General features: G+C 33.1%; 1 protein-coding gene across 8 annotated transcripts in view; it reads left to right on the top strand.

The window, feature by feature from the left end:
- The window catches only part of LOC111619103 (kelch-like protein 17), a 44,121-nt gene extending 20,496 nt beyond the window's left edge, over positions 1-23,625 (top strand). For 2 of the 8 annotated variants that reach the window (XM_023360788.1, XM_023360780.1), the window contains exons 2-13: positions 8,573-8,655; positions 8,789-8,852; positions 17,217-17,452; positions 17,535-17,656; positions 17,740-17,961; positions 20,001-20,117; positions 20,191-20,404; positions 20,469-20,613; positions 20,707-20,963; positions 21,032-21,105; positions 21,227-21,408; positions 21,508-23,625. In XM_023360788.1, coding sequence (XP_023216556.1) covers positions 8,818-8,852; positions 17,217-17,452; positions 17,535-17,656; positions 17,740-17,961; positions 20,001-20,117; positions 20,191-20,404; positions 20,469-20,613; positions 20,707-20,963; positions 21,032-21,105; positions 21,227-21,408; positions 21,508-21,721 — 1,818 coding nt within the window. In that variant the 5' untranslated portion in view covers positions 8,573-8,655; positions 8,789-8,817 and the 3' untranslated portion in view covers positions 21,722-23,625. Of the gene's footprint in view, positions 1-824; positions 3,248-7,129; positions 8,853-17,216; positions 17,453-17,534; positions 17,657-17,739; positions 17,962-20,000; positions 20,118-20,190; positions 20,405-20,468; positions 20,614-20,706; positions 20,964-21,031; positions 21,106-21,226; positions 21,409-21,507 lie in introns of those variants that run through there. The other 6 variants (XM_023360812.1, XM_023360821.1, XM_023360796.1 and 3 more) reach the window with 5 other exon arrangements.
- Positions 23,626-23,638: the final 13 nt, after the last annotated feature.

Genomic DNA, 23,638 nt, shown 5'->3' with positions numbered 1-23,638 from the left:
GTAAAAAATGGTTTTTTTTGAAGGTTGAAAAACGGATTTTTAGAGGTTTCTAAGGGGGGAAATTGAAGGTTTCATATAAAAAAACAGGGGGAAGTTAGGGATTATTTCGGGAAATAATTTTTATAAATTATTTTTTTAAAAAGATAGGGGGTTTATTTGAATAAAATGGGTTTTTCAGAGGTTTTATTCGCTCAGAAAATCGAAAAAAAAAAATTAATAATTTTGTATATTTCCTCAACTCTAACAAGGAAACTGTCGGAGTGTCTTCTAATAAATTTTAATAAAATTTAGTTAATAACTACGTTAAAAGTATACAAACTCTATTTTAAATTTGTAGCATTCACTAAAAGTGTTGATCAGAGTTATTAGCAATCAAATGTTGCACTACTTTATAGTAGTTTAACACAATTATGCAAATTTTTAGAAGTGAAAGGGTCGCGGAGGAAGACGGCGATATTACATTTAGAATAAATTCTGGAATTTTCAAAAATGGGAGAAGAATTAATAAAATTTAGTTAATAATTATGTTAAAAGTATACAAAATTTTATTAATTCTTCAACCATTTTTGAAAATTCCAGAATTTATTCTAAATGTAATATCGCCGTCTTCCTCCGCGGCCCTTTCACTTCTAAAAATTTGCGTAATTGTGTTAAACTACTATAAAGTAGTGCAACATTTGATTGCTAATAACTCTGATCAACACTTTTAGTGAATGCTAGAAATTTAAAATATAGTTTGTATACTTTTAACGTAGTTATTAACTAAATTTTGTTAAAATTTATTAGAAGACACTCCGACAGTTCCCTTGTAAGTTACGCGCATTTGTTACGTACAGTACAATATGTAACATCGTTACGACAACTCAAAACGCGCGTAATTTCACATAATAGAAGAAAAAATCAACGTAACAGAGTAACGGATCGTTTTACAGAAACTGATTGGTAAATTTACGAATCGGTTCTTCTATCGCTGTATTTCTCGGTAACACCATTACACAAGCGATACAGCTGTTACGTGGAAAGTTAGAATTTCCTCCCTCTCCCCCTCGAACTGCTGATGGAAAATCGTTACGCCTCTTTATGCAGCAGACTCGAAACGGAACGTTTACACGCGTGATTAAACACGTTTTTACTTGTGACGCCATTCAAACATCACCTACAACCCGTTTATTAAGGACAATGACCTTACGTCCCCCCCAATGAGTGGATTGTATCTTTTGTGTTCCTATAGCAACAAGCTATACGAGTGTGTGTTACGGTGTTGCAATCTTTAGGCGAGGTGCATTGTCCGTTAAGGCAGATGACCGTGACCCTACCACCCTACCGCACGTGCTATTTGTTTGTACACAGGTGAGTCGCGTTTAAATTGGCATACGTCAGATCAATTCCGATTGGTAGAGAGCTTCGGAGTAGTGGGAACTCCTCCCCCCTCTTTTCCGAGAAATTTGCATAATTTTCTTGTGTTTCCTGTGGCGTAACGTCTCTTGTTTCTCGCGAAACAATTATATTGATAGATCGTCTCGTGCAACGAATCATCAGTTCGTAAGAGTAACTCGGTTGCTTTGCTTTATATTTCTATATCCGTACGTCAGAGGGGGTGGCCCGAAAGTCGGTTGACCTTCGCAGAGACCGAACTGACGTTGTAAGAGGAAAGAAAACCGGAACGAGTGCGAAATAACGCGGTTAACTGGCTTTTGGTCCACCCTGTATAAAAATGCGATTTTTATAGCATTTATGATGGTGTGTAAAGTTTTAATTGTAGGATAAATTTAAGATTTAGAAACACCACGTGGCCTACAATACGTGGTATTTCCTTTTATTTTATAGACAACCCCTACACCAATCAATCAAAGAAACAAACAGGAAATTGCGTATGTATTTAAAGAGAGAATCGTAATTAATTACGTATTATAAATTCGATAAAATCACTGTTTAAGCTGCAGACAGCGTTCATTTTTTGTTTTTCCAGGCATAAATTTAAGTAATCGCTCCACCCGCATCCTCGGAAAACGTTAAAAACGTGGGAAAGCGGCGGGGGTGCTTTCCCGCATAGCGCCGACTCAACAGGAGAAGTATCATTTACAGGGGCCGGCCGCTCGATACAAATCCTGTTTCGGCGGCGGCTTTTAGACGTAAGAGAAACCTTGAAAATGAGAAAATAAGCACGCGGGGAAGTAAAAAAAAAAAAAAGAAACAGGCACGTGATAAGCCGGGCTTGTAGGGAGTCGGCCGCGTGACGTGTAACAATGCCAGGAGCGGAACGGATTGGCCGGACGATTCTCCTTCGACCACCCGAGAAAGTTGGTGACGGATTTAAATTAATTTAGAGAGGAAACGTGAGAGGGAGCGCGCGGTCACGTGACTAGTTCGATGACCTTGTATTGGAAATGACCGAATCCGGTCGATCCGTCTGGGTCCGAAATGTCTTTACACTTTGCCAGCGTCGTCGGTGGAACCGCCGGACGAACCCACGCCTCTAATTGATTCCAGTAAGTTTAATTCACTTTTCCGGCGTTAATTTCACGCGCTGTCATCAATTATTCGTGCCGCGTGACGCAGAAATCGATCACCCCCCGAAAAAAAACCCCTAAAATTCCGGCGGGAAAAGGCGTTGCGGAGAAGCGCTGGAGACTGCCAAAAAAAAAGAGAGAGAGAGACGAAAAAAGATTTAATTCGTTAATTTAAGCGCTCCCCCCTTCCGTCGCCGAATGATAAACCGCGTTACATCGAGGGGCGAGGGGGGAAAAAACGGCGGTTGCGACAATTAACGCGTTACCGCGCGCGCCATTGGAGGAAGGCGACGTCTCGCGCGTCGGCCGGCCAATGAAACCGGTCGATATAAAGTGACGTCAGCGGCGAAAGGGGTAGACAAACGTTGTGGAAGGCGGCAAGATGGTGGATTGTGTTGTTTCCGATCTGTTGGTTCTCAGGAGTCGTTGTAGCTGTTGTATTCGGATCAATAAATCGTCTGATTGGCTGTTTCTTCATCAGTTTAGTCAGTGTTTAGCTAGCTGTGAAGGGAGAAGGATAAATCTATTGTGTGTAAAGTAGTCTCCTGTGGCAAATCGACCCAGTTATATATGAGCTTGTTATAAGAGGAAGAGAGAGAGAGAGAGAGAGAATATTCTCTATTTTCTGGAGGCTTCTGGTCTGGAAACTGACAAAATGAAGAATCTGGGTCAATAATGAGTTTCTGTTGTCTGCTGAGATGGGTTAGTTCCTGTATTGGCGGAGTACAAAACAAGAGGTGAGTTTAATGTACTGTGTGTGTGTGTGGTGTGTGATGCAAACTACTGCTGGTAATTGGGTAGGTAAGGTGTTAAAATTGTCATTTCCTGGCTTGGGATCCTTTTGAAATTATTCATTTAGTGTGCTTTTTAATGAGTAAACAGTTGGATAAGTGTTTTTCTTTTGGAATTGTGTTTATTTTATTTTTTTTACTTGAAAAAGTGCATGGTGTGAGGGAAAATACACTTGTGGCTGTCAAAATTTTTGGATTTATGCTCCTTTTGCATAAAAGGTAGCAATTTCTGGATGAAAATTGCTACCTTTTATGCAAAAGGAGCATAAATTTTTACAATTTCTGGATGAAAATATAGAAATTTGTGCTCCTTTTGCATAAAATATGCAAATTTATGCTCTTCTGTAAGAGTATATATTCAAATCTTACTATTAATTTCTTTTATCCTGTTATATTTTACTATCAATTATTAATGCTGAACCTCATAATTCATTTAAAACCTTCACCGAGGAGCATCGGAATTAATTTTTTGATTGATTAAGACAATTCTAATTACTGCTAAATGCATAATTTTAATAAAGTGATTGTATTTTTTGATAGATCTCTGAAACTTTGGTTAGAGCTGATATTCAAAGCACACCATTTGTATAAGATATATTTATTTTAACAAATCCTCTGAAGACTGTTGTACGAACTGCTCCGCATCGTTTAGCAGATGACGGAGGATGCCATTTATCAACACTGTTTTTCCATTCTCTTTAATTTTCTGTGTGAAACTTATGAACTTCTTGATTTTAAAAATTAAAAATCTTGCTGTTTGGCAAATTGAATTCCAACTGTTTATATTTGAAAAACTGAATGTAGGGGCCAAAGTTGTAATTTTTGAGATTGTTTCTCTGTTGTAACAGAACACTCGGCTTCACTAAAAGGTTAAATTAATAAATTTCTAAGAGGCTATCGCTCTTTCGGCTCTCGAAGAGCAATTTTATCTGCTTGACGCGGATGCATGAAGCTTATCGATACTTAATTTTATAGCTTTATCTGTAGTTCGTCCATTCGGAACTTCTATTTTCTGAGTTGCAGAAGTTACTCTTCACTATATAATTGTGATATCTCGTGCATATTTTTAATTAAAGAAACCAAAAATGATCTTTGCACTAGAGTATAACAAAAAAAAATATTGTTTAGAATAATAATTATTCTGTGCCGGGATGAAATTCTATCCAACAGGATAGAGATTTTGCTTTCGTATCGAATTCGACCCTTTCGAAATGCCCCATATCGGTTAACTTTGTAGTAAATATATAATTACAGAAAGTAAACACATCTAAAATTTAATATTTTAAATAAAATACACAGTTTTCTGTTTACAAAACAGTACTAAATGCGAGAAAGAAAAGGATTTTTCTTCGGTTGGGAGGCATTTGCCAATTCGAGAACGCCTTAACTGTAAACTTATGGCTTGAGTAAGCTTTGTATGTACCTTAATTCATTTTTAATTAATAAAATTTGAGAAATTAAATGATGTAATTATAGAATTTAATTTAAAAAAGTGCATTTTCTTTTAATCAATATCCTAAATGCAAACCTATAATGGGATTATAAAGTGAAAGGTTTCTAACTGATGTGACATCTTTCTGTCCGAATTATCCTCCCAAGGACATCCGAGCAAAAATGGAGATGAAAAATAGGTATTTTTAGATGTTTCTAACTTAATTGCTAAGTGTTTTCGGGGTATAAATAATATAGAAAGTGAAACAAATTGCATATAGACCTCAAATATATCAATGCTTAAGTACGTAAACATTAACAGGTGGACAATTTTTTTTTTGTATTTGAACAGTGTATTAATTTGAAAACTTCTCATTTAAATAAATTAATATCATTTTTTTATCTATAGAAACTATACATGTCTGCATAATTATCATTTTCCGTGCGGTTTAGAAGAGCCGAGATCATCTTGGTGTGTTTTCATGTCAATTTTAGCAATTATGTGGATGCGCAATGTGATTTTAACATTAAAGGATTGTCTTTTTTAACTTTCTAAACATAATTATGTGGTTAAGTAATGCAGTCTTTTTATTTAAGATGAGTAAAAGTATCTAACAAAGCTACTTCAATATCTTTTTGTTATGTTTTTAAGTATTAGTTCAGGTAATTGTGCGAGTTTGTCGTGTAATTTTGGTATAAAAATTGCATTTTTTAATCTTTTTAAAACAAGCAAAGTGTAAATTCTGTTATAAATAATAAAATTAAAAACCAAAGAGGAAATACTGAGCAAAATGTTGTTTTATTACCTGAATCTTGTTACTCTCTACTTGAACAGATGCATGATTTGTAAGTAGACGCTTCGAAATCTATTGGAAATCAGTAAATAAAAAGTAAAATATGCTGACTGTAATGTTTATTATGTTAGAAATAAATACTGGATGATCCAATTTTGTAAATATTTATATAGTATCTAATAACTTTCTAATTAAATATTTTGTTTACTCGGATGTTGTCTACTGATTAATCGGCATTTTGCTGTAAATTTCGATTATGACTGATAATTATTGATAAATTCTCTTGTAAAACAAAAGTGTTTGACAATCGGGAGCAATTAATAATGTGAATGCAATGAGTTTGTACAATGATAAGTTGGGCGTGTGTCCATGTTGCAGATACTAATGCTACCTTGTGTTGATGCACCAAACCCATTAACTTATATTTAGTGTGTGTGCAATTTGTTGCTATACGACAATCTAAACAAGTTAGGCTAATGCACAAGCATGTCTGATCAAAGCTGGGGGCCTTATTAATAATAAGCAGTGATACAAGTCTCTAATATCCTCATACAGATACAGGTATAGAGCAATGCATCTAAATTGAAACGAGACATGAAAACTCAAAATGACGTGTCCGTGCTCACGTAACTCAAGTCTAGGCATTCGGCACTATTTCTTATATAATAATTATGTAAGAAATTTTAAATTTATAATGCATTTTCCTTAAACTGAATGCCATCATTTATAGGTTCCCATTTAGTGCATATCTAAAAGGATGTACATTCCCAAAAGGCTAATTCCTGCTTTGGTACTCTGTTTAAAAGTTTTTTTTTTAATCTATAAAATATAAGAATGTGTACTTTTACTTGTTGCGTAACCAAAGTCTCTTCATTCGCATGGAAGTATGCATCGAAATTACGTCCTCACAATTTCTTTAGAACCCAATTTACTTGGAGATTTTTCTATTTACAAAAGAGAGAATGTTACGAGAGCTTGCATTTTTTCCTCACTGTAATCTCGCCTTGCAAATCTTCTCGGAAAAAGTTAATTCTCCACACTCCTCTTCGAATTTCGATAAAGGGTAGATTTTCTTTTTGCGCCTTTGCAAAAACGGTGTATCGCTTTTTGTCAATGGCTCTAAATTTAATTAGAATAATGGAGTTTAGGGCCTCTGTTTTTTCATTACACCATTGACTTTAAAATGCCAAATTTAATGCTAGTAATGATTTTAAATTTGTATTTTTATGTTTTCAAGGTAATGGCCTCCAAAATGACTCTTATCTAAGGCTCCATGGGCTCTAGAGCTACTGCCGACAACTCCCAGTTGAAATTCTTTTTATAGACTTAGAAGTTTTTAGCATATTTTTAAACCTGTATTAAAGAATAAAAATATAACGATGTCTAAATTTGGAACGAAATTAAAAAGCACGATCGAATTAACCAATTATTATTTTTTCTTCTTCGTAATAAATAAAATTATTTCTTTTGATTAAATTTTAAAGTGGCACTTGATTTTATTATATAAAATTAATTTTTAGTTATGTAACTGAAATTTATATATATAAATTTCAGTTAAGGCAGCTTCCATATAAATATGGAAGCTGCCTTATACCTACCATGTTGTGTTTTTTAATGGACTTACACATTTGTTGCACATATTCAGAAAAAATTTCAAGCTTCTGTATAAGTTATAAGAATCATCATCATTCTCCCTTTCGTCCCAAGGTTACGGTGACAATCAATGATCTATCTGACCATCTCTCTTGGGACAAACTCCTCTCTCCTCTTTTTCTTGATCTTCTTCCAATCCGTTTCCGATTACTCAATTCTCGTCTTGGAATTCTCTTTTCCTCCGTCTTTTTCGTAAGAATCCACAGCTTATTTTTGAATATTAAAAAGAACCATCTTTAAATTTAAAGAAGCATTTGAGTCTAAGATTAAATGAGACTGTAATTCTATAGGGCAATTCAAGTATCGATACAAAACACAACCATCCGAAAGGGTGTGCTTGCAAGTACACACACATCATCAGATGTGTTTGAAGGGGTGTGCACAGGTGGGAAGAATGTATTCTTACATATATTTAATTAATAGAAACTTTATTATGAAGTTACCGCATAATAAAGTGAGCCTTCTGTTTTTGTATGGAGAATTTAAATCACTCCAAAGTTCCAAATTAATTTAATTTGTACATTCAAATGGAAAATTGATGGTCTACTAAAACTTTATATCTATGCTGATGATATTTTTCCGGGAGCTCTATGGTTCTCTGCGAGAACTGATCTGGCGTGCGATGCTTCCCTTCTTAATGATACTTAATTTAATTACTACTATTAAGTTAAAGAATTGTTATAAATGCAGAAGATTGTTGTAATTACTTCATTTAGATTTATGTTTAATCAAAAACATAGGAACTATGTTATACAGTAGTTATATGGATATGAAGGCTTCCAAAATGAATTCTGTTAAATTGCTATAATTAACATAATTATTATCTGAGATGTATGCAATTTACACCAATCCATAGCATAACCATCTGAGTTTTATCTCCCATCTTCATTCAAACATCTTGCTGATATGTTTGAGTAAAGCACCTTTACCTCTAGGAAGTGCAATAAATGAAAATTGTGACTCACAATGGCAATTTATATTCTACACTTTGCAAAGTCAGAACGACTCATCATGCAATGCAAGTAATCAGTAGGAGCTGCAGAACTGTGGCTGCCATGGGAGGAATGACAACATGTACGCCATAGTTAACATAGGAAGAATTTGAGTATCGGTCAGGTGTGTGTCGTGTGATGCAAGATGCATGCATTGAGAAATTGTAATGGGTAAATATGAAACTTAGATTGTTTTCCAATGTTTTAGTGTGTTATGACATTCTCGGATAATAATTAACTTAATTATAATAATTTAAAATGGTAGCATTCTTTTCGGAAGACCCCGATACAGAACTAACTATACAACAGCTATAAAATAACAAATATTAATTTAACTAAAACATTTTATACTCGGTTTTTTACCCCCATTTTTTTTTTTAACTATTTATTTCACTTGTCAGTATTTTAAAAAGATTCACGGAAATTCAATCGAAGAAGACGTATGCAGAGTAGAGTTCTCGCATAAGTCTGCCAAGTTCTCGAGGTGAGTTTTTAAATAAAAAAAAATATGTAATTCTTTTCATATTTAAATTTTAGAAAGAAAAAAAAAATAATAGTATGTAAATGAAATGACCTCTTTGAAAAAGATAAAAAAGAATCAAATCTTTTTACCGCAGTTGCAAAACAAGAAATACCGTCGGTCTGAATGTCAATGTCGTGTCACATGATAATACGTATCTCGTAAGTGATGTGAAAAGTTCTAAGTCTCATTTTAGGTTTGCAAATTTAGGATATTGATAATTACGAATTGTTTTTGAAATAAAGAAAATTAACTTCATACTTAGTTTACAAATTATTGCAAGTTATATTTTGAAATGAATAACAAAATGTTTGAGACTAAAAATTGTACAGTGTGTAGATGTCGGAGGAAGATATGCTAATTAAATTCAAACATAAATACCCATTTAATACATCTCTCTTAAGTGTACAGTCTGAATTATTCTAGTAGTAATAAAAATGCCTTGAGAGAATCACACTATGCAAACTTGTCCAGAGAGGCTTTGTACTGCATGACATTCTCAAGACCTATTATTGGATAAATGTAGCAGCTCCTGTGGGCGATCCAAAATTGGGGTTCTTTGTGTACAATGCAAACGTCTTGAGGTCATCACACAGTACAAATTTCTTTGGCCAATGATCTAGCTGAACAAGTCGAGTTGTTATTTTAGTAATACGAATATCCCGAGAGTATTCGTATTACTATAGTAACAACTTGGATTATAGTGTTGGATGCAATTTCGTGAGCACTGGCTTGCAAAATAGCCATGTCTTTTGCAAATGCAATAATGTAATTTAACAGCAATAGAATTTACGCTAGTTAACCCCTTCTAGCACCAAAACAAAATTAACTACCCTTAAGATGCTGCTCTGCAGCAATTAGTAATGTTGCAGGACAGGTAGGGGGTAGCTAGTCTGAACTTTAATCCAATACTAGTTCTGAAACAATGCATTTGGCTATGTTTATAGGCCATTTTTGGATTCCCCAGGCCTCTAGAACACACTGTAAAAATATTGCCACCACATTTCTTGTGTGTATATAGTAGAAACTATTGCTCCTTTTCCTAATACAAGTATGAAATGCTTAGAAACAACTTTGCTGTTGTCTGTGCCATGCTATGGGGAGTAAACAAAGCTCGAAGAAGCAAAACATGCCAACTATGTGACACCAAAAATAAAGGAATCACAGGATACAAAGACATATGATCTTCACTTATTACACCTCAGCTATCCATCCAGCAAATTGGCAGTAAGATCATCATCTCATCTATTTCCTCCTCCTGCCGTACAATGATATTTGATATATTTATAAAGAATAAAGACCATGACAAACGAGAGATATGAAAACATAGCAGAAAGAAAAATTGGTTAAGATTACCTGATACAGCAGTTTTTTCAAATCCAGTTAACAGAATGATGAATTGTAAGTCTACAAACAGTGGATGATGATAAGCATATAGAATAGAGAGTGCAACAATTCAATGCACCAATATTTTAAATAATAATGGATGTTTCTCAACCCATAGTTTGAGACCGTCAGAACAATTACACTATGTTACGTATTATCAAACATATCTGATGACGATCTATTTTTTTCTAAGAAATTGAAGCCTTTTATGTATTAATTCTTAATTTTTGCAATGAGAAAATTTAAAAATGACATAGATGATGCATTTCATATGGATATTTATCTAAGATAAACTTAAACAATTTTAAATGTTCATCATAGAATGACAATATAATGAATTATATGGTGCCTCAAGGTGATGATCAGCTATCTTGCTGATAAATATGCATAAACAAGGTTAGTCTTGACTGAATGAACCAGTCCTTGTTCTCAAAATTAAGTAGCGAGGTATGTTACTTCAGTCGGAGACAACACAGAAATGACAAGTGCCGTCGACCAACCCAGAATGTGGCGGTGTCCCAAGTTCAGATTAAATGAGAGAGTTGAGAAATTAGAAATCTATTCAAATAGAGAAAAATTAGTAACTCCACAGAAAAAAGAGAGAGAATGCCAAAGGAGATGATGATTATGTTTTGATTATGAATTCCTAATTTTATAATTTATTTCATTAGGAAACTGAAATAATTGCAGCTTCAATGACTGTAAACTAACAAAGTTTGAAATTTGATAATTAATGATTATATCAGTAGCAGATCCTTTATATTACATCATTCCTGTTTTTTGAGTGCCTTCTGTTGAAATATAGAAGGAAAAAACAACAATTATTTTATAAATATGCAAAATTAATTACCTAGCGTTACTGTAGAAGACAATACATTTACTATTATTATAGTAAACTGGCAAGTAGAGTCCAAGAAATCAAATGAAGCATGGTCAGTTGGCCCTGGCCTTCCTCAAAATCCATAAAAATAGATGAACATAACTAAAAAATTTCTTACCATTTGTCAAAAGGAATATCATACTTATTGTTATATAAACATCTCAAAACCCAATATATTTGTAATAAGCCAAACAACTACCGAATTATATCAGGTTACTTTCTCACAAATTTAAAAATTAATTAAAAGTTATCGTGGAAGAAATAGACGGATGTAATCCGGTAGTTGTTTGGCTTAGTTTAATCATCCAAAACAAAAGTTTTTGGCCTTTAAGGCTGTCGTCGGCCTTTAAAACGGGATCAAAAACTTTCACTTTGGACGATCAAACTGGTTTCTCTGCTGATTTTATAGTATATGAACTGTATTTTTAAATAAAGACGGGGTCCCAAAATTTAGATCTTTTTTTGTGTCGACATCCCAAGTAAAATAGTCCTCCCATCTCTTATTAGAACTATTTAATTAAGCATACAGCTTAGTGCCCCAAGCATCATTCTTCCAAGCAGCAAAGAAGTTATTTTTACAATTTAAGGCTTGGAAGTAAGAAGGACGTGACACAAAACTTGTAGGCAGATTACGAATATATTCAAAAATGTATTTATTGAATTATGTAATAGATTTATTCAGGTTTTGATGACTCATACATTTTAATTAACTTTTAAATTGTTTGTAATAATTATTGCCTCGGCCATTCAGCCGTCAATGTTAACGGCATCAACCGTACCACTCCAGATAACTCTATCGGAAGTCCAAGTCGAAGATCACGGGAATTTTTCACAGTCTACCTGTATGTGAAATGTCAGTTTCATTCCTCATCACCTGGCTGCCATCATTACGAGTCTAGCAAATACACGATGGCCATGAAAAGAACACTCTTACCTAATTTTTTTTAATTCTATCTACCTTACAGACACTAACATTATGCACATCAAATGTTCATAACAGGGCTTAAATTGTGAATGGTTGAAGCATTTTATATATGTGTGTATGTATATATAAATTCATGGCATTTTAATGACAATATTAGACAAAAATCCATACAAACTAAAGTTTATTACACCATTGGCTTATATACAGAGCCAATAGTAATAAACTTTAGTTTTATGCAAATATCTTGCGCAATTTATATAATTTTATGCAAACATAAAAAAAAATTAAACTATTTTCTTTCAACTGCTTTTCTCAGGAAAAAATTCTAAAATTGTTTTGCTCCAAGAAAATTAGTTTGAATTGGATTTATGTACGAGACATCTCCTAACAAGTAAGCTACTTTCTATTACATCTTACTATTACATTGCATTATTCTTATTTCCCATTCATCCTTTACAAGGTTAATTTTAATTAGTTCTAATGTAGATGTATCTTTCTGCATTGAAGTTTTATAATCCTCGTTCTTCTTACAGATAGAATTCATGTGTAAATTGTATTTAAATTTTATACTTTCTCACATGATAAAAGTGCCCTATAATAGAGAAAATAAAGCTCTTCGTAAATGGCATCCATTTTAAAATGAGTTGTTCTTTGAGTGCCTACCTTCTAGAAACAGTTTGTAATTTTAATTATTATTATTGTTTAGCAATTGAATTATTTTCCTTATTTTTCTAACGTATAGTAGTAGCGTAGTAGCTCTAATCTCCTATTAATAAACGCCAATAACTACAAAACTAAGGTATTCCGCTTAATGAAGAAATCGCATAAGATTATAATGGAGCTGAAAAATTCATAGCTGTTTGCACCTATTAAATAATTAGTAGTGTCACATGTAATACAAATGTATCAGTATATTATATATGCCATATGCAACACAACTGCAACACTCTACTACTCATTTAGGTTTGTCTAAATATGATAATTTGCTTAATAATGAAGTCATTCAAGAATTTATCCCTGTCATAAAGTGGCGCACACTTTTAATATTAATATATACAACATATATGGCATGTGTTAAAAGCTGGCAATTTAGACTCATGTCTGATTAAAATATTTGTTTATACCATTATAAGTAAACAATTAATTGTTTCCCCATTAATGCATCTATAGCAGCATTTCTCAAATGATTATTCAATTTCATTATATTAAACTTACTTTTCTGGCACAGAATTACAAGTGTATGCTTAATATTTCTGTTGTTATTCCATCGGCAAATTTATATAATTCAAATTAAAAATCTGAAGTGGCCAATTAGTTTATAAACACAGAATAAAACCCAAAAGTCCGGTAAGAAAGAGTTGTGGGTTAGAGTACTGTTCTGAATCAATCTTTTCACTGGAATTTTCTTTAATTTTGAAGTTTTAATACCCAGATGATATTATTTTTCTTGTAAAATTGCCTATATTAATAAATAATTCAACAGTCTGCATTGGACATTCATCAGTTTGTTGTTCCTGGGACATAGACGAACAGCCAATTGTGTCCCAGGAATAACATCAAATTGACAATGGTAAATAACATTTTTTTTATGTAAACTTGCCTTCAAAATCATATAAAATTTAGGATTTAAGGTTCATATTTAATTAAAATTTAAATGTTCATAAATGCATAAAATTTAATGATTAATTGTGGTTAATGATATTAAATTAATTAGAAGAATTCAGAGTGACAGCTCGCTAACGTATATTAAACGATGGGATGCTCTCGTTTTCAGTTTAGATAGGAAAAATGGTAAATTAAAAATTAACAGTTTCAAAAAGGAGCAAGTAATACTCGGTAAAGTTCTTGAACTTATATTTGTTCAGTATTTAGAACCTTTTTCTCATACATTATCCATATTAAATGCTTATTTCAGGTAACTAATCGTTTAAATTTACTAAAAAGAAACTTTTCATCCTGTTTTACGACAACTTCGGCTTGCTAATGAATATAAATCACTGTTCAAACCAAATTCAAACTTTTACACAGTTCTTGATGGACTGAAAAATATTTAAAATGACACCTTTGCATGCCAATTAGTTAAAACAAACCAAATGCATATGAAGTACAGTATTAACATTGCTTCTCAAATCGGCTAAAAGTGTTAATTTTTAACACTTTTCTTATATCAAATCTTCATTCTTTAGCTTTACCACAAAGGACAAACGTTCCTGCAATTTTCAAATTGCAGATATATACATTCCTACTGTTGTCTATCTGTCTGTCCATTGTTAACAGAGTTAGATAGATGAAAATAGAGAGCTTAGCTGCCGGAGGCCCTAATTAATTATATTTGAACTTCTGGTCCTGAGTGGAAATCACACAATTTCTTTAAATTAAAAAATTGCAGCCCAGCATTATGACTACTTAAAAATAATTGTTCACTCTGTTTTATTATTATATAATCAGTTAAAAACTTTACTCCTTATAAATAAATTATATGATGCCAACAAGGAGTTTCTAATGATATCCCTTGAGCCTGTAGGAAATAAACAAAGTAAACAAGGCATAACACAGGAAATTTTCTTTAAAGTCGTGCATAGCAGAAGGCCATTTGCTGCTCTGACACAACAGACATCCCATAATTTTTTGATTTTATAAAAATGTGAAAGTCATAAATGCAATGTGAGAGTAAATAACACTTTTTTAGCTAGTTTAAAATGCATTATTTAATGCAAATTTTGTTATTTTGGCACAACAAGTAAAGTACAGTTTTAAATATTTTATTACCTATGCAACTTTGAAACAGCATAAATTTTGAATCTATTAAACTAGTTATTCAAAGTGTAAAATGTTTACTCTCTCTCTCTCACCTGAAAAATGTACTTATGTTTGAAAGACTTGGTGCAACAAGAAGTCAAGCTTTGTACGCAAGCAAATTATGTTTGATCATCTAATAATTCTATTTAATATGTAGGGTGGTTTGTTTGAAACAATCCATTTAACTTTTAAAAACTTCAAGATGTTATCACACACAGCTAGCTTGAGGACATTTTTCATGTTAAACTTTTAGTGGAGTGCTTAATTAATATTAATCTCCTTGCCTCTTCACAGTTTTCTTCTATTGTAAACAACGTTCAAAGACATCTCCCATTTTCCTAAATGTATAAGTCAATTCTCTGTTGGAAATGTCTCGGTTTAGTAACATATTCCACGATATGTTTGTACAAGCTGGTCGAACCTTGGATTGTATCAACTCTGGACATTGGTTCCTATTTATAGACGTTATTTAAATATCCCTGCAAATAAAAGCCAGGCAGTTATATCTGGCAATCTTGGGGGCCATTCCACTGGTCCATGTCATTTTTCAATAAACTTCACAATTATCCACAGGTGTAGCAGCTAGTAAAAGTTGAAAAGCTTGTAACTTCTAAGTACACCTTCCAGTTTGTTTATGCAGAAACAAACATGCAATGAAAAACTGGGGATTTGTTTAAGAAAACAAACTTGACCGGCACCCATTTTCACTGATTTTAACACCATCTATGACAAAACCCACAGTGCCGTCTTGTGTGGTCCCCTTGAAGTTAACACATCTATGACAAAAGCTTATGTCATTTTGTGGTGTCCTTGAAGTTAAATTTTCTTGCAGTATGTATATTTTGAATTATTCAGTACTGATTAAAATGAATCACCTATTTATCTGAAAACAAGACATATCAGTTATGCTACACAGCATAAGTGATAACATGTCTGTACATTAAGTAGTTGAGGATTTAAGTCCGATTTAGGTCAATCTTATGTTTGTTTCCATTTGGCAAAAAATGAATCATTAAAATGTAAAGAAATTCTTTAATGTACATCACGATTCAGAACATAAAAAATATATTTGGCCTCGTGTGGGATCTGACCCATCTTTCAGTAACCAATCTGTCGAGATAGCTGTGCCATCTGCTAATGGAACATAATATTCCTTTTCAAACAATTACGCATTGATTGAAATGTCCAAACAATAATTTAAGCCAGTATAATATTTTTTTATTCTTTCACATCATTTGTTATAAGCATTAGAAAAGTGGAATAATTAAAGTATACTTATTCACAGCCATGTTAATCAAGCAAAATTTAAATACTTCTGTATAACTTGATAAAACAAAATGTTTTCCAGAAGAAACAGAAGAGAATTTATCAGTTAAAGTGATTGATTATTGTGGATTCTGCCATCGTTTCTGCAGGTCCTTGAAATGTGTAGTAACCTGTCCTGTGAGATGTTCTTCAGAATTGACTCTAATGCTTTGTTGCTACCATTGTGGACAGCGTTGGATTCCTCATAACTTCTACTATGGTGCTGAGAGGATTGGTGGGTGCCAAATCTGGGCTGTTCAGTGGAGATGCAAGAGATGCTTTTATTGGTCAAAAAGTTAATGTGCATCTTTATATTGCTAACACATTTTGTTGTAAACAGGCAGCAACATTTACTCTGAGCCTCTAGCAGCCGTAAAAAAAAACATGTTTCTATGCAATTCTTCGGACAATCATGTCGATAACTATTTCTTTGTGATATAGATTCAGAATTTGTTAGTGTTATACTTTGATTTTTTTCCTGTCCAATCTCATTTCCCAATTACCCTAGCAAAATTCTGCATTCCATTAAAAACATCAGATTTATTTTCATAAATTTTACCTCTATAAATCAATATTACTCTGTTATCCACCATCATCATTTTTCTCTTGGCAATGAATTTTGAAGCTACTTTTTCACCGTAAAAATCTCTCTAGCAAATTAGCAGCTTCTAAAATGTCAAAGTTCAATCTTTAGATGTTATTGTAAACAAGCTGAAGTAAATACTTGAATAAAATAGAGCCTAAACAATACTTGTAATTAGAGATTTTATGACTGGCTATTCTAATTGTTTCTAGTCTAGAAGAATTGACATCAAAGTCCAAGGATTGGCAGAATGTCAAGCAGTAGAGCACTGTATATCAAACTCCAAGTCCATTCCAGAATGGCATAATTTATCAAAGAGTGGGTGGAGTAACGATGCCCCATTTTATCAAATTGGGCATCATTACTCAACCTTGGCCCACTCCAGCTCGTAATTGTCAAAATTATAGATAATCCTGTAGTTTTAAATGCATCAATTCCTTAAGTTGACAAATCAAGAAATTATTTTAATTATATCTACATGCAATTGTAAGAGTTTAGTTCCAAATTTTGTTAATCATTTCAAAAATATGACTTGTCATCATTATTTATAAACTCCAAAATATATTTAGGTTGTTTCCTGTTAACAGTATTATTAAAATATTTAACTTTAATGTAAATAATCATTTTTTTTTCTCTGTTTTATACAGTTATCAAATGGTAATGGATGGAGACACCATGGAAACACTTAATGGAAATACAATGCATCCACATCGTATACATCATGTCTACACTGATCATCAGAGTAGCGCATTTCTTGCTATGAACTGCATGCGCCAGAAAGGACAGTTATGTGATATATCGCTCCAGGTGGGAGACGAAATGATCCATGCCCATAAAGTCGTTCTCGCTGCTTCCAGTGCCTATTTTCACGCAATGTTTAACAGTTTGGTCTAATTTGTTCTTTATAAAGAAAAATTCTATACAAATAGAATTTGCATTTAACTTGACAAACTTTTTTCCAACAGATGAAATGGCAGAAAAGCACAAATCCGAAATCACCATGCACGACGTCGACGCGTCCGCGCTGCAAAAATTAATAGAGTTTGCGTACACGGGCGAAATCGTCATTACCGAAGAAAACGTTCAGGTTGGTTTTAACCATTTTTTCGTCCACTCTCTACGGTTAAATATTGTTTGCAAAATAAATTTTATATTAGATTTTGTTTTCAGGCACTTCTTCCTGTAGCTAGTTTATTGCAAGTTTCAACAGTGAGAGATGCTTGTTGCAAATTTTTGCTCAGGCAACTTCATCCTTCCAATTGTTTAGGTATACGAAGTTTTGCTGATGCTCATGCTTGTGAAGAGTTACAGCGTAAATCTCACAAATATGCATTACAGAATTTTCAAGAAGTTGCACTGACGGAAGAATTCCTCTTGTTACCTTTTAGTCAGGTTACTATTTTAATTATCTCTCTCAATAATTCTTCTATATAAACATTAGTTGTTATTAAATACTAGCTCTTGTTTGACCATAAAACTGTAATTGAAATGCATAGTAATCAAATTAAAACAAAACAAGTAATGCCCAAATTCTCAGTTTGTCCTTTAATTAATTTAACCCTTTCCATCCTATGGGCACCAAGAGGGCTTTTTTTAGCAAAACCATTATGAGTTTGGACAGGCCAACAATGGGTCAGCCGGGTGGTGAGGAATGGGACCCAAATTATCCAGATGGACCACATATGAAAAATTCCTCGGCAATGCTGCGGATTAGTGACACGCAAAAAGTTCGGGCACCAGCAATTTATTTGTTACTTGTGATGCAGTAACAGTCAAAGAAAGGTCGAGCATCAATCATGACCGAACTTTCCATTTGATCATCCAGTAGAAACATTAGTCAAGCCCATAAGGTACCATCTGCCCCAAAGGCACTGCATTTTATTAAGTAGGTCTCACAAATAATTATTAGATTTAATTCAACAACAGGCAGCTTATCTTGCCCGATTTGTATACGATAGTGAATTTGAATTGTAATATAGTTCAATGTGTTTTCATCTGAATAAACAAAATTAACAATTTAGAAATATCAAAATATTTAACAAACAAAACAGCACTTCTCTCTGTACCACAGTAGTCAAGGCCAATTCTGTAGTAACTCCAGTGGTCTTGAGATCAAGTTCAGGCAAGCAATACTAACAATTTTTCATGGCAATCTGTCCTGGATTATGATTGGTCCCATCCCATTTAGCAAAACCTATAATGAACATGTGGAAAAAAGCCCTCTTAGTACCTACAAGGTATAAACAGTTAAAAAAAAGTCATGTTTTATTGATTATAATCCTGTTAATCTCTAATTTAAGAGTGAGATTAACCTATGTACAATCAACAGGTTGTACTGTTACTTTGCAAAACACTCATGGCAAACTTTGTTCATTCAAGATCACTCTACGTATATTGTTTTAATAATTTGCCGAAAAACTAGTTTTCATCATACACACAAGAAAACAAGTCACACATATTCACTACATTATACAGTTTGACAGTACAGTATATTTTGCTAGTACAGTAGAACCTCGAAAACTCGGCCTAATGTGGACCGAAGGGTGGCCGAGTTTGTGAAAATGCCGGGTTATCGGGAATGGGGTTAAAAAAATAAGTACGAGTGTTTCCTCAGAAAATACTGTACTGTACTTGTATGTATTGTTTACTTGAGAATATAACAGAGAATAAACTGCCCAAATACCCTTAAACAAAGGAAAAGTACGTCCTTTATGAAGGCATAGAGCCTTTACTACATGAAAATGAAAATTAATGAATACACTGTGTACAGTAATTTACCTGATAAGACAGACCTCAGAAAAATACTTTGTGAGAGCTTTTATGCTTTTATAAAGCTGTCTATAATGAAAATTAATTAACTAAGGATTTTTTTGCCCTGCCAGGGTGTGGCCGAGTTATCCGGAGTGCCGGGTTATCGAGAGCCGAGTTTTCGAGGTTCTACTGTAATAAAAATTCTTATAATGTAACTTTAACAGCAGATAAAAATTTTCGATTCCTATTTAGTTTCTGGCACCAAGCCAGCAAGGAGAAGAATATTCTTATCTACATTTTGATATAAGATTTATAAATATTGTATTAAATGAATTTCGTGCCTCAAAAAGTTACATATAAACTGATAAAGGGTGCCGTGTGGTTGAAAGTATGTGGAACACAGTCTACAGAATAACATGCAATACAGTGCTGCCATCTTTGATTTTAATATGAAATCCTCTCTAATATTTTTTGAAATGATGACGTATCGTCAGGTGACTGTTTTCTATAATGCTCAACTGACGATATATCATCAAATGATCACATTTAATAATATATAACATTACTATATTGAAAGACTAATTAATTATCCTAAAACACAAAATTGTTCTGTATTTTATCAGAATTTAAAGTTAAATTAATTAATTTAAAATAATTATAAAATGGAGATTTCCCTCCAGGTGGAAGATTTGATGTCGAGTAACAAACTCAATGTTCCTTCCGAAGAATGTGTATATAATGCCGTGATGACTTGGATAAAACACGATTTAACTATGAGAGAAGAATATTTAGGGAAAGTAAGTTCTGTAGTTTAGAAATTTTAAATTAATTATTCTATATATTTATGTACATATATTGCAACTGTTTCAGTTGATGCAGCATGTACGACTTCCTCTAATCGGCAGAGACTTTCTGCTCACGCAGATCGGAGAAGAACCACTTATCCAATCGAATCAAGAGAGTAAAGATTTACTAATTGAAGCAATGAAATATCATCTAATGCCAGAACACAGAACTAACATGATATCTGTTCGTACCACGCAACGAAAACCTGAAGAATTGAGGCCCTACATATTTGCTATAGGTAAGATTTCTTCTACGACGGTTTGCATTTGTTTTTAAACATTAATTCAGTAAATATTCTCAAGGAGGTGGTTCATTATTCACAATACATTCCGAATGCGAATGCTACAATCCCAGAACCGACAGGTGGTATCCTACTGCTCCGACTCTGCAGCGCAGATCTCGAGCAGGAGTGGCCGCAGTTAATAGACTAGTCTATGCTGTTGGTGGGTAAGTTGTAATTATTTCTGCCTTTTTATTGATCCAAATTATATCCCTGCTGTTGTTGGGAACGTTCCAAAAATACTGCTTCTGTATTAATAGATACGACGGCACTAAAGATCTGGCATCAACAGAATATTTTAATCCCCATACCAGTCAATGGATTCCTGTAAATGCAATGGGAACAAAGCGTAGTTGTCTTGGTATAACTACACTTAACGGTTTGATATATGTAGCAGGAGGATATGATGGTGCATCTTGTTTGAACAGCGTGGAGAGATATGACCCTCTAGTTGGGACATGGTCGTCAGTAGTTGCTATGGAAACTCGAAGGAGATACTGTCGACTAGGAGTTTTAGGTAAATCACACAAACAATAAGTAAGTTTTTAGAGAAATTTACAATATTCATGTATTTAACTATTTTAGATGGATGTATATATGCTGTTGGTGGCTATGATGGTGCAAATTACTTGTCTTCAATTGAAAGATATGATCCAAGGGTAAGCAATGAAGAAATATATATTAAATTTACTGTTAAATCTGCAGATATTATACTTGTGTGTTGATTCTGTTTATTCTCAAATCATTGTTTTATTTTTGAATTACAAAAAATCATCATAGGAAGGAAAATGGAGGCCTTTACAGACAATGATAAACAGAAGAAGTAGCTGTGGAGTCACTACTTTAGATGGTATGCTTTATGCAGTTGGAGGAAATGATGGCAGTTTGTGTATGTGCACAATGGAGCGCTTTGATCCAGTGAGAAATGCTTGGGAAGCAATGCCTTCGATGCAGTCTAGGAGGTATGTAAATTTGATTTGACAATACAGTATATATGATCAGGGTAACAATGGAAGTTCCATTTTACTGCAAAAAATTAGAATCAATTTTTACAATTTCAGAACAACGCACGAAGTTATCGAAGCGGAAGGTTATCTCTACGCAGTCGGGGGTAACGACGGAAGCTCCAGTCTAAATACGGTCGAGCGCTACAATCCTCGACACAACAAATGGATGCTCGTTACTTCTATGACTTTACGACGAAGCAGCGTAGGTGTTGCAGTTGTAGACAGTCCTTGCATGGAATTAATATTAACACGTAAATCTGGTCAGTGAAGTAAAATATAATTTTTATATGACACATTTGTATAGTTAAAAAAAACAACCCGTTCTCTGATTTTTCTTCTTTACCATATTTTCTGAGGGGGAAAAAAGACTAGATTATTCCTATTTATTTATATTTTGTAACATATATTAATGTACAGTTTATGAATTTTCTACATTTAGCCATATTTGTGTGATAGTCATTTTTATTGTAAAGTACGATTTTTAATCAACACTGCCTTACTCTCTAAACGTTTCCTTATTTACGAAGTAAAGCTGTCGTGGTGCTAAAGAGTTAATTTAGTGCAGATTTTGTATAAGTCTGATCGATCACGGTGACCGATTCATTCACACGATCAAAACTAAACACATGGCATCACTTCATAAGACAAACCGAAAGCCAACAAAAAACATTTTGATACATCAGAATTTGTAACTTGCACATCTAATTAAAAATTCTTAAAATTTTATGCTCTTACAAAAAAAAAAGTTTTAACCTCTCGTTCAAACTGTTAAATCCAGCCAAAAGCTGCTTAAATTTTATACGTGTACGTCGTGCCACAATGATACATAAATAATTAGAACAGCTAAAGAATTTTGCTAATTATGATTACTATGCTAGGAAAAATTAGCATGTCGTCATTACTATGCAATTACGATCTATGGTGCATAGACTAGCGTGTGATGTGATTTAACTTTGAGATTAGTATATTACTTGTTAAAATCTACCTTGTTAATTTTATATACGTACATCCTCTGCATACGAAACAGTTCAAAGTCTTGCGTCATTTCTTTACCTAGAGTATGCAGTGTTCCTTTGTCTTTCAGAAAATGCTCTAAAGCTGCTATCTGTTAAAAATTATTGGTGTGAAAATTTGCTTGATGCAAACTGTTTAAATTAGTAAGTTAAAAATGAAAATTAACCCTTTGATTATGTGTTAAATCTGTATGTTGTCTGTTGTGGATGAAAATTTTCCTCGTGGCATTATAGACCCTTGCTATATCTTCGTGTTATCACTATTTGTCACTTTCCTGTACGAAATTTAATCATGTGATCATTAAGAATTTCATTTTTAAACATAATTCAAGGGGTTAATACTAAACGACAACAAATTTACACTGATCGACAGTAAGCCAGAGCATAAACTGTGATAATTTTAAATTATCAGAAAGGAGAAAGTTAAACGTTTGAATCTGCATATCATACATTATCAACTATCTCAGTATTATATTATCATAAAAATATTTTACATTAGATGTTATGTTATAATTAAAATTACATTTTATGTATAAGTTCTTTATTTAAAATAATCGAAGTGATTAATTGTATACTTAACTTACATTTAATGTGCACCTCATCCAAAATTCTGTATACCCACTTCTACGTAAATTTCTTGCCATTAACTCCACGATATACCAAACCAACGCAGCAATCATCATCTAGTTAAATGCTAAAATCCCATTCACAAAACTAAAATTTTGAAAAATTCTCTGTAAAATTTTAACAATATTCACAGTCCTGAAAAAGTGGGTCCAATTTGGATGAATGCTAATCAAGTTTTTAATTCCTAACAGATACTGTATTTTTACAATATCAGTAGTTGTCGTAGATTTAATTAAACATCTGTGTTTGCGTGATTTATACAGTCTATTTTTGTTTGCAACAGTATTATAAAAAAAATAAATAAATAAATAAATTACGTATTCTTGTAAAGAACTGCTATAAAATGGTGTTAATGTGAAACAGCCACAAAGTGGTGTAAAATACTGGTGATAGAAAAATGGACGGATGTTAATTTGTTAAAAGTGATCATGATCCTGTACATAAAGTAAATTGTAATTTGTCTGGATAAGAAAAAAATTGTCGATTAAAGTGTGTTGTATCTGTTTAATTGTGTGTGTATTTTCTTAATTTTCTCTTTGTTACGC

Source organism: Centruroides sculpturatus, unplaced genomic scaffold (genome assembly GCF_000671375.1).
Source record: "Centruroides sculpturatus isolate CEXI.00-Female unplaced genomic scaffold, Cexi_2.0 scaffold38, whole genome shotgun sequence".
NCBI lineage: Eukaryota > Metazoa > Arthropoda > Arachnida > Scorpiones > Buthidae > Centruroides > Centruroides sculpturatus.
This window is presented reverse-complemented; position numbering and strand designations above follow the sequence as displayed.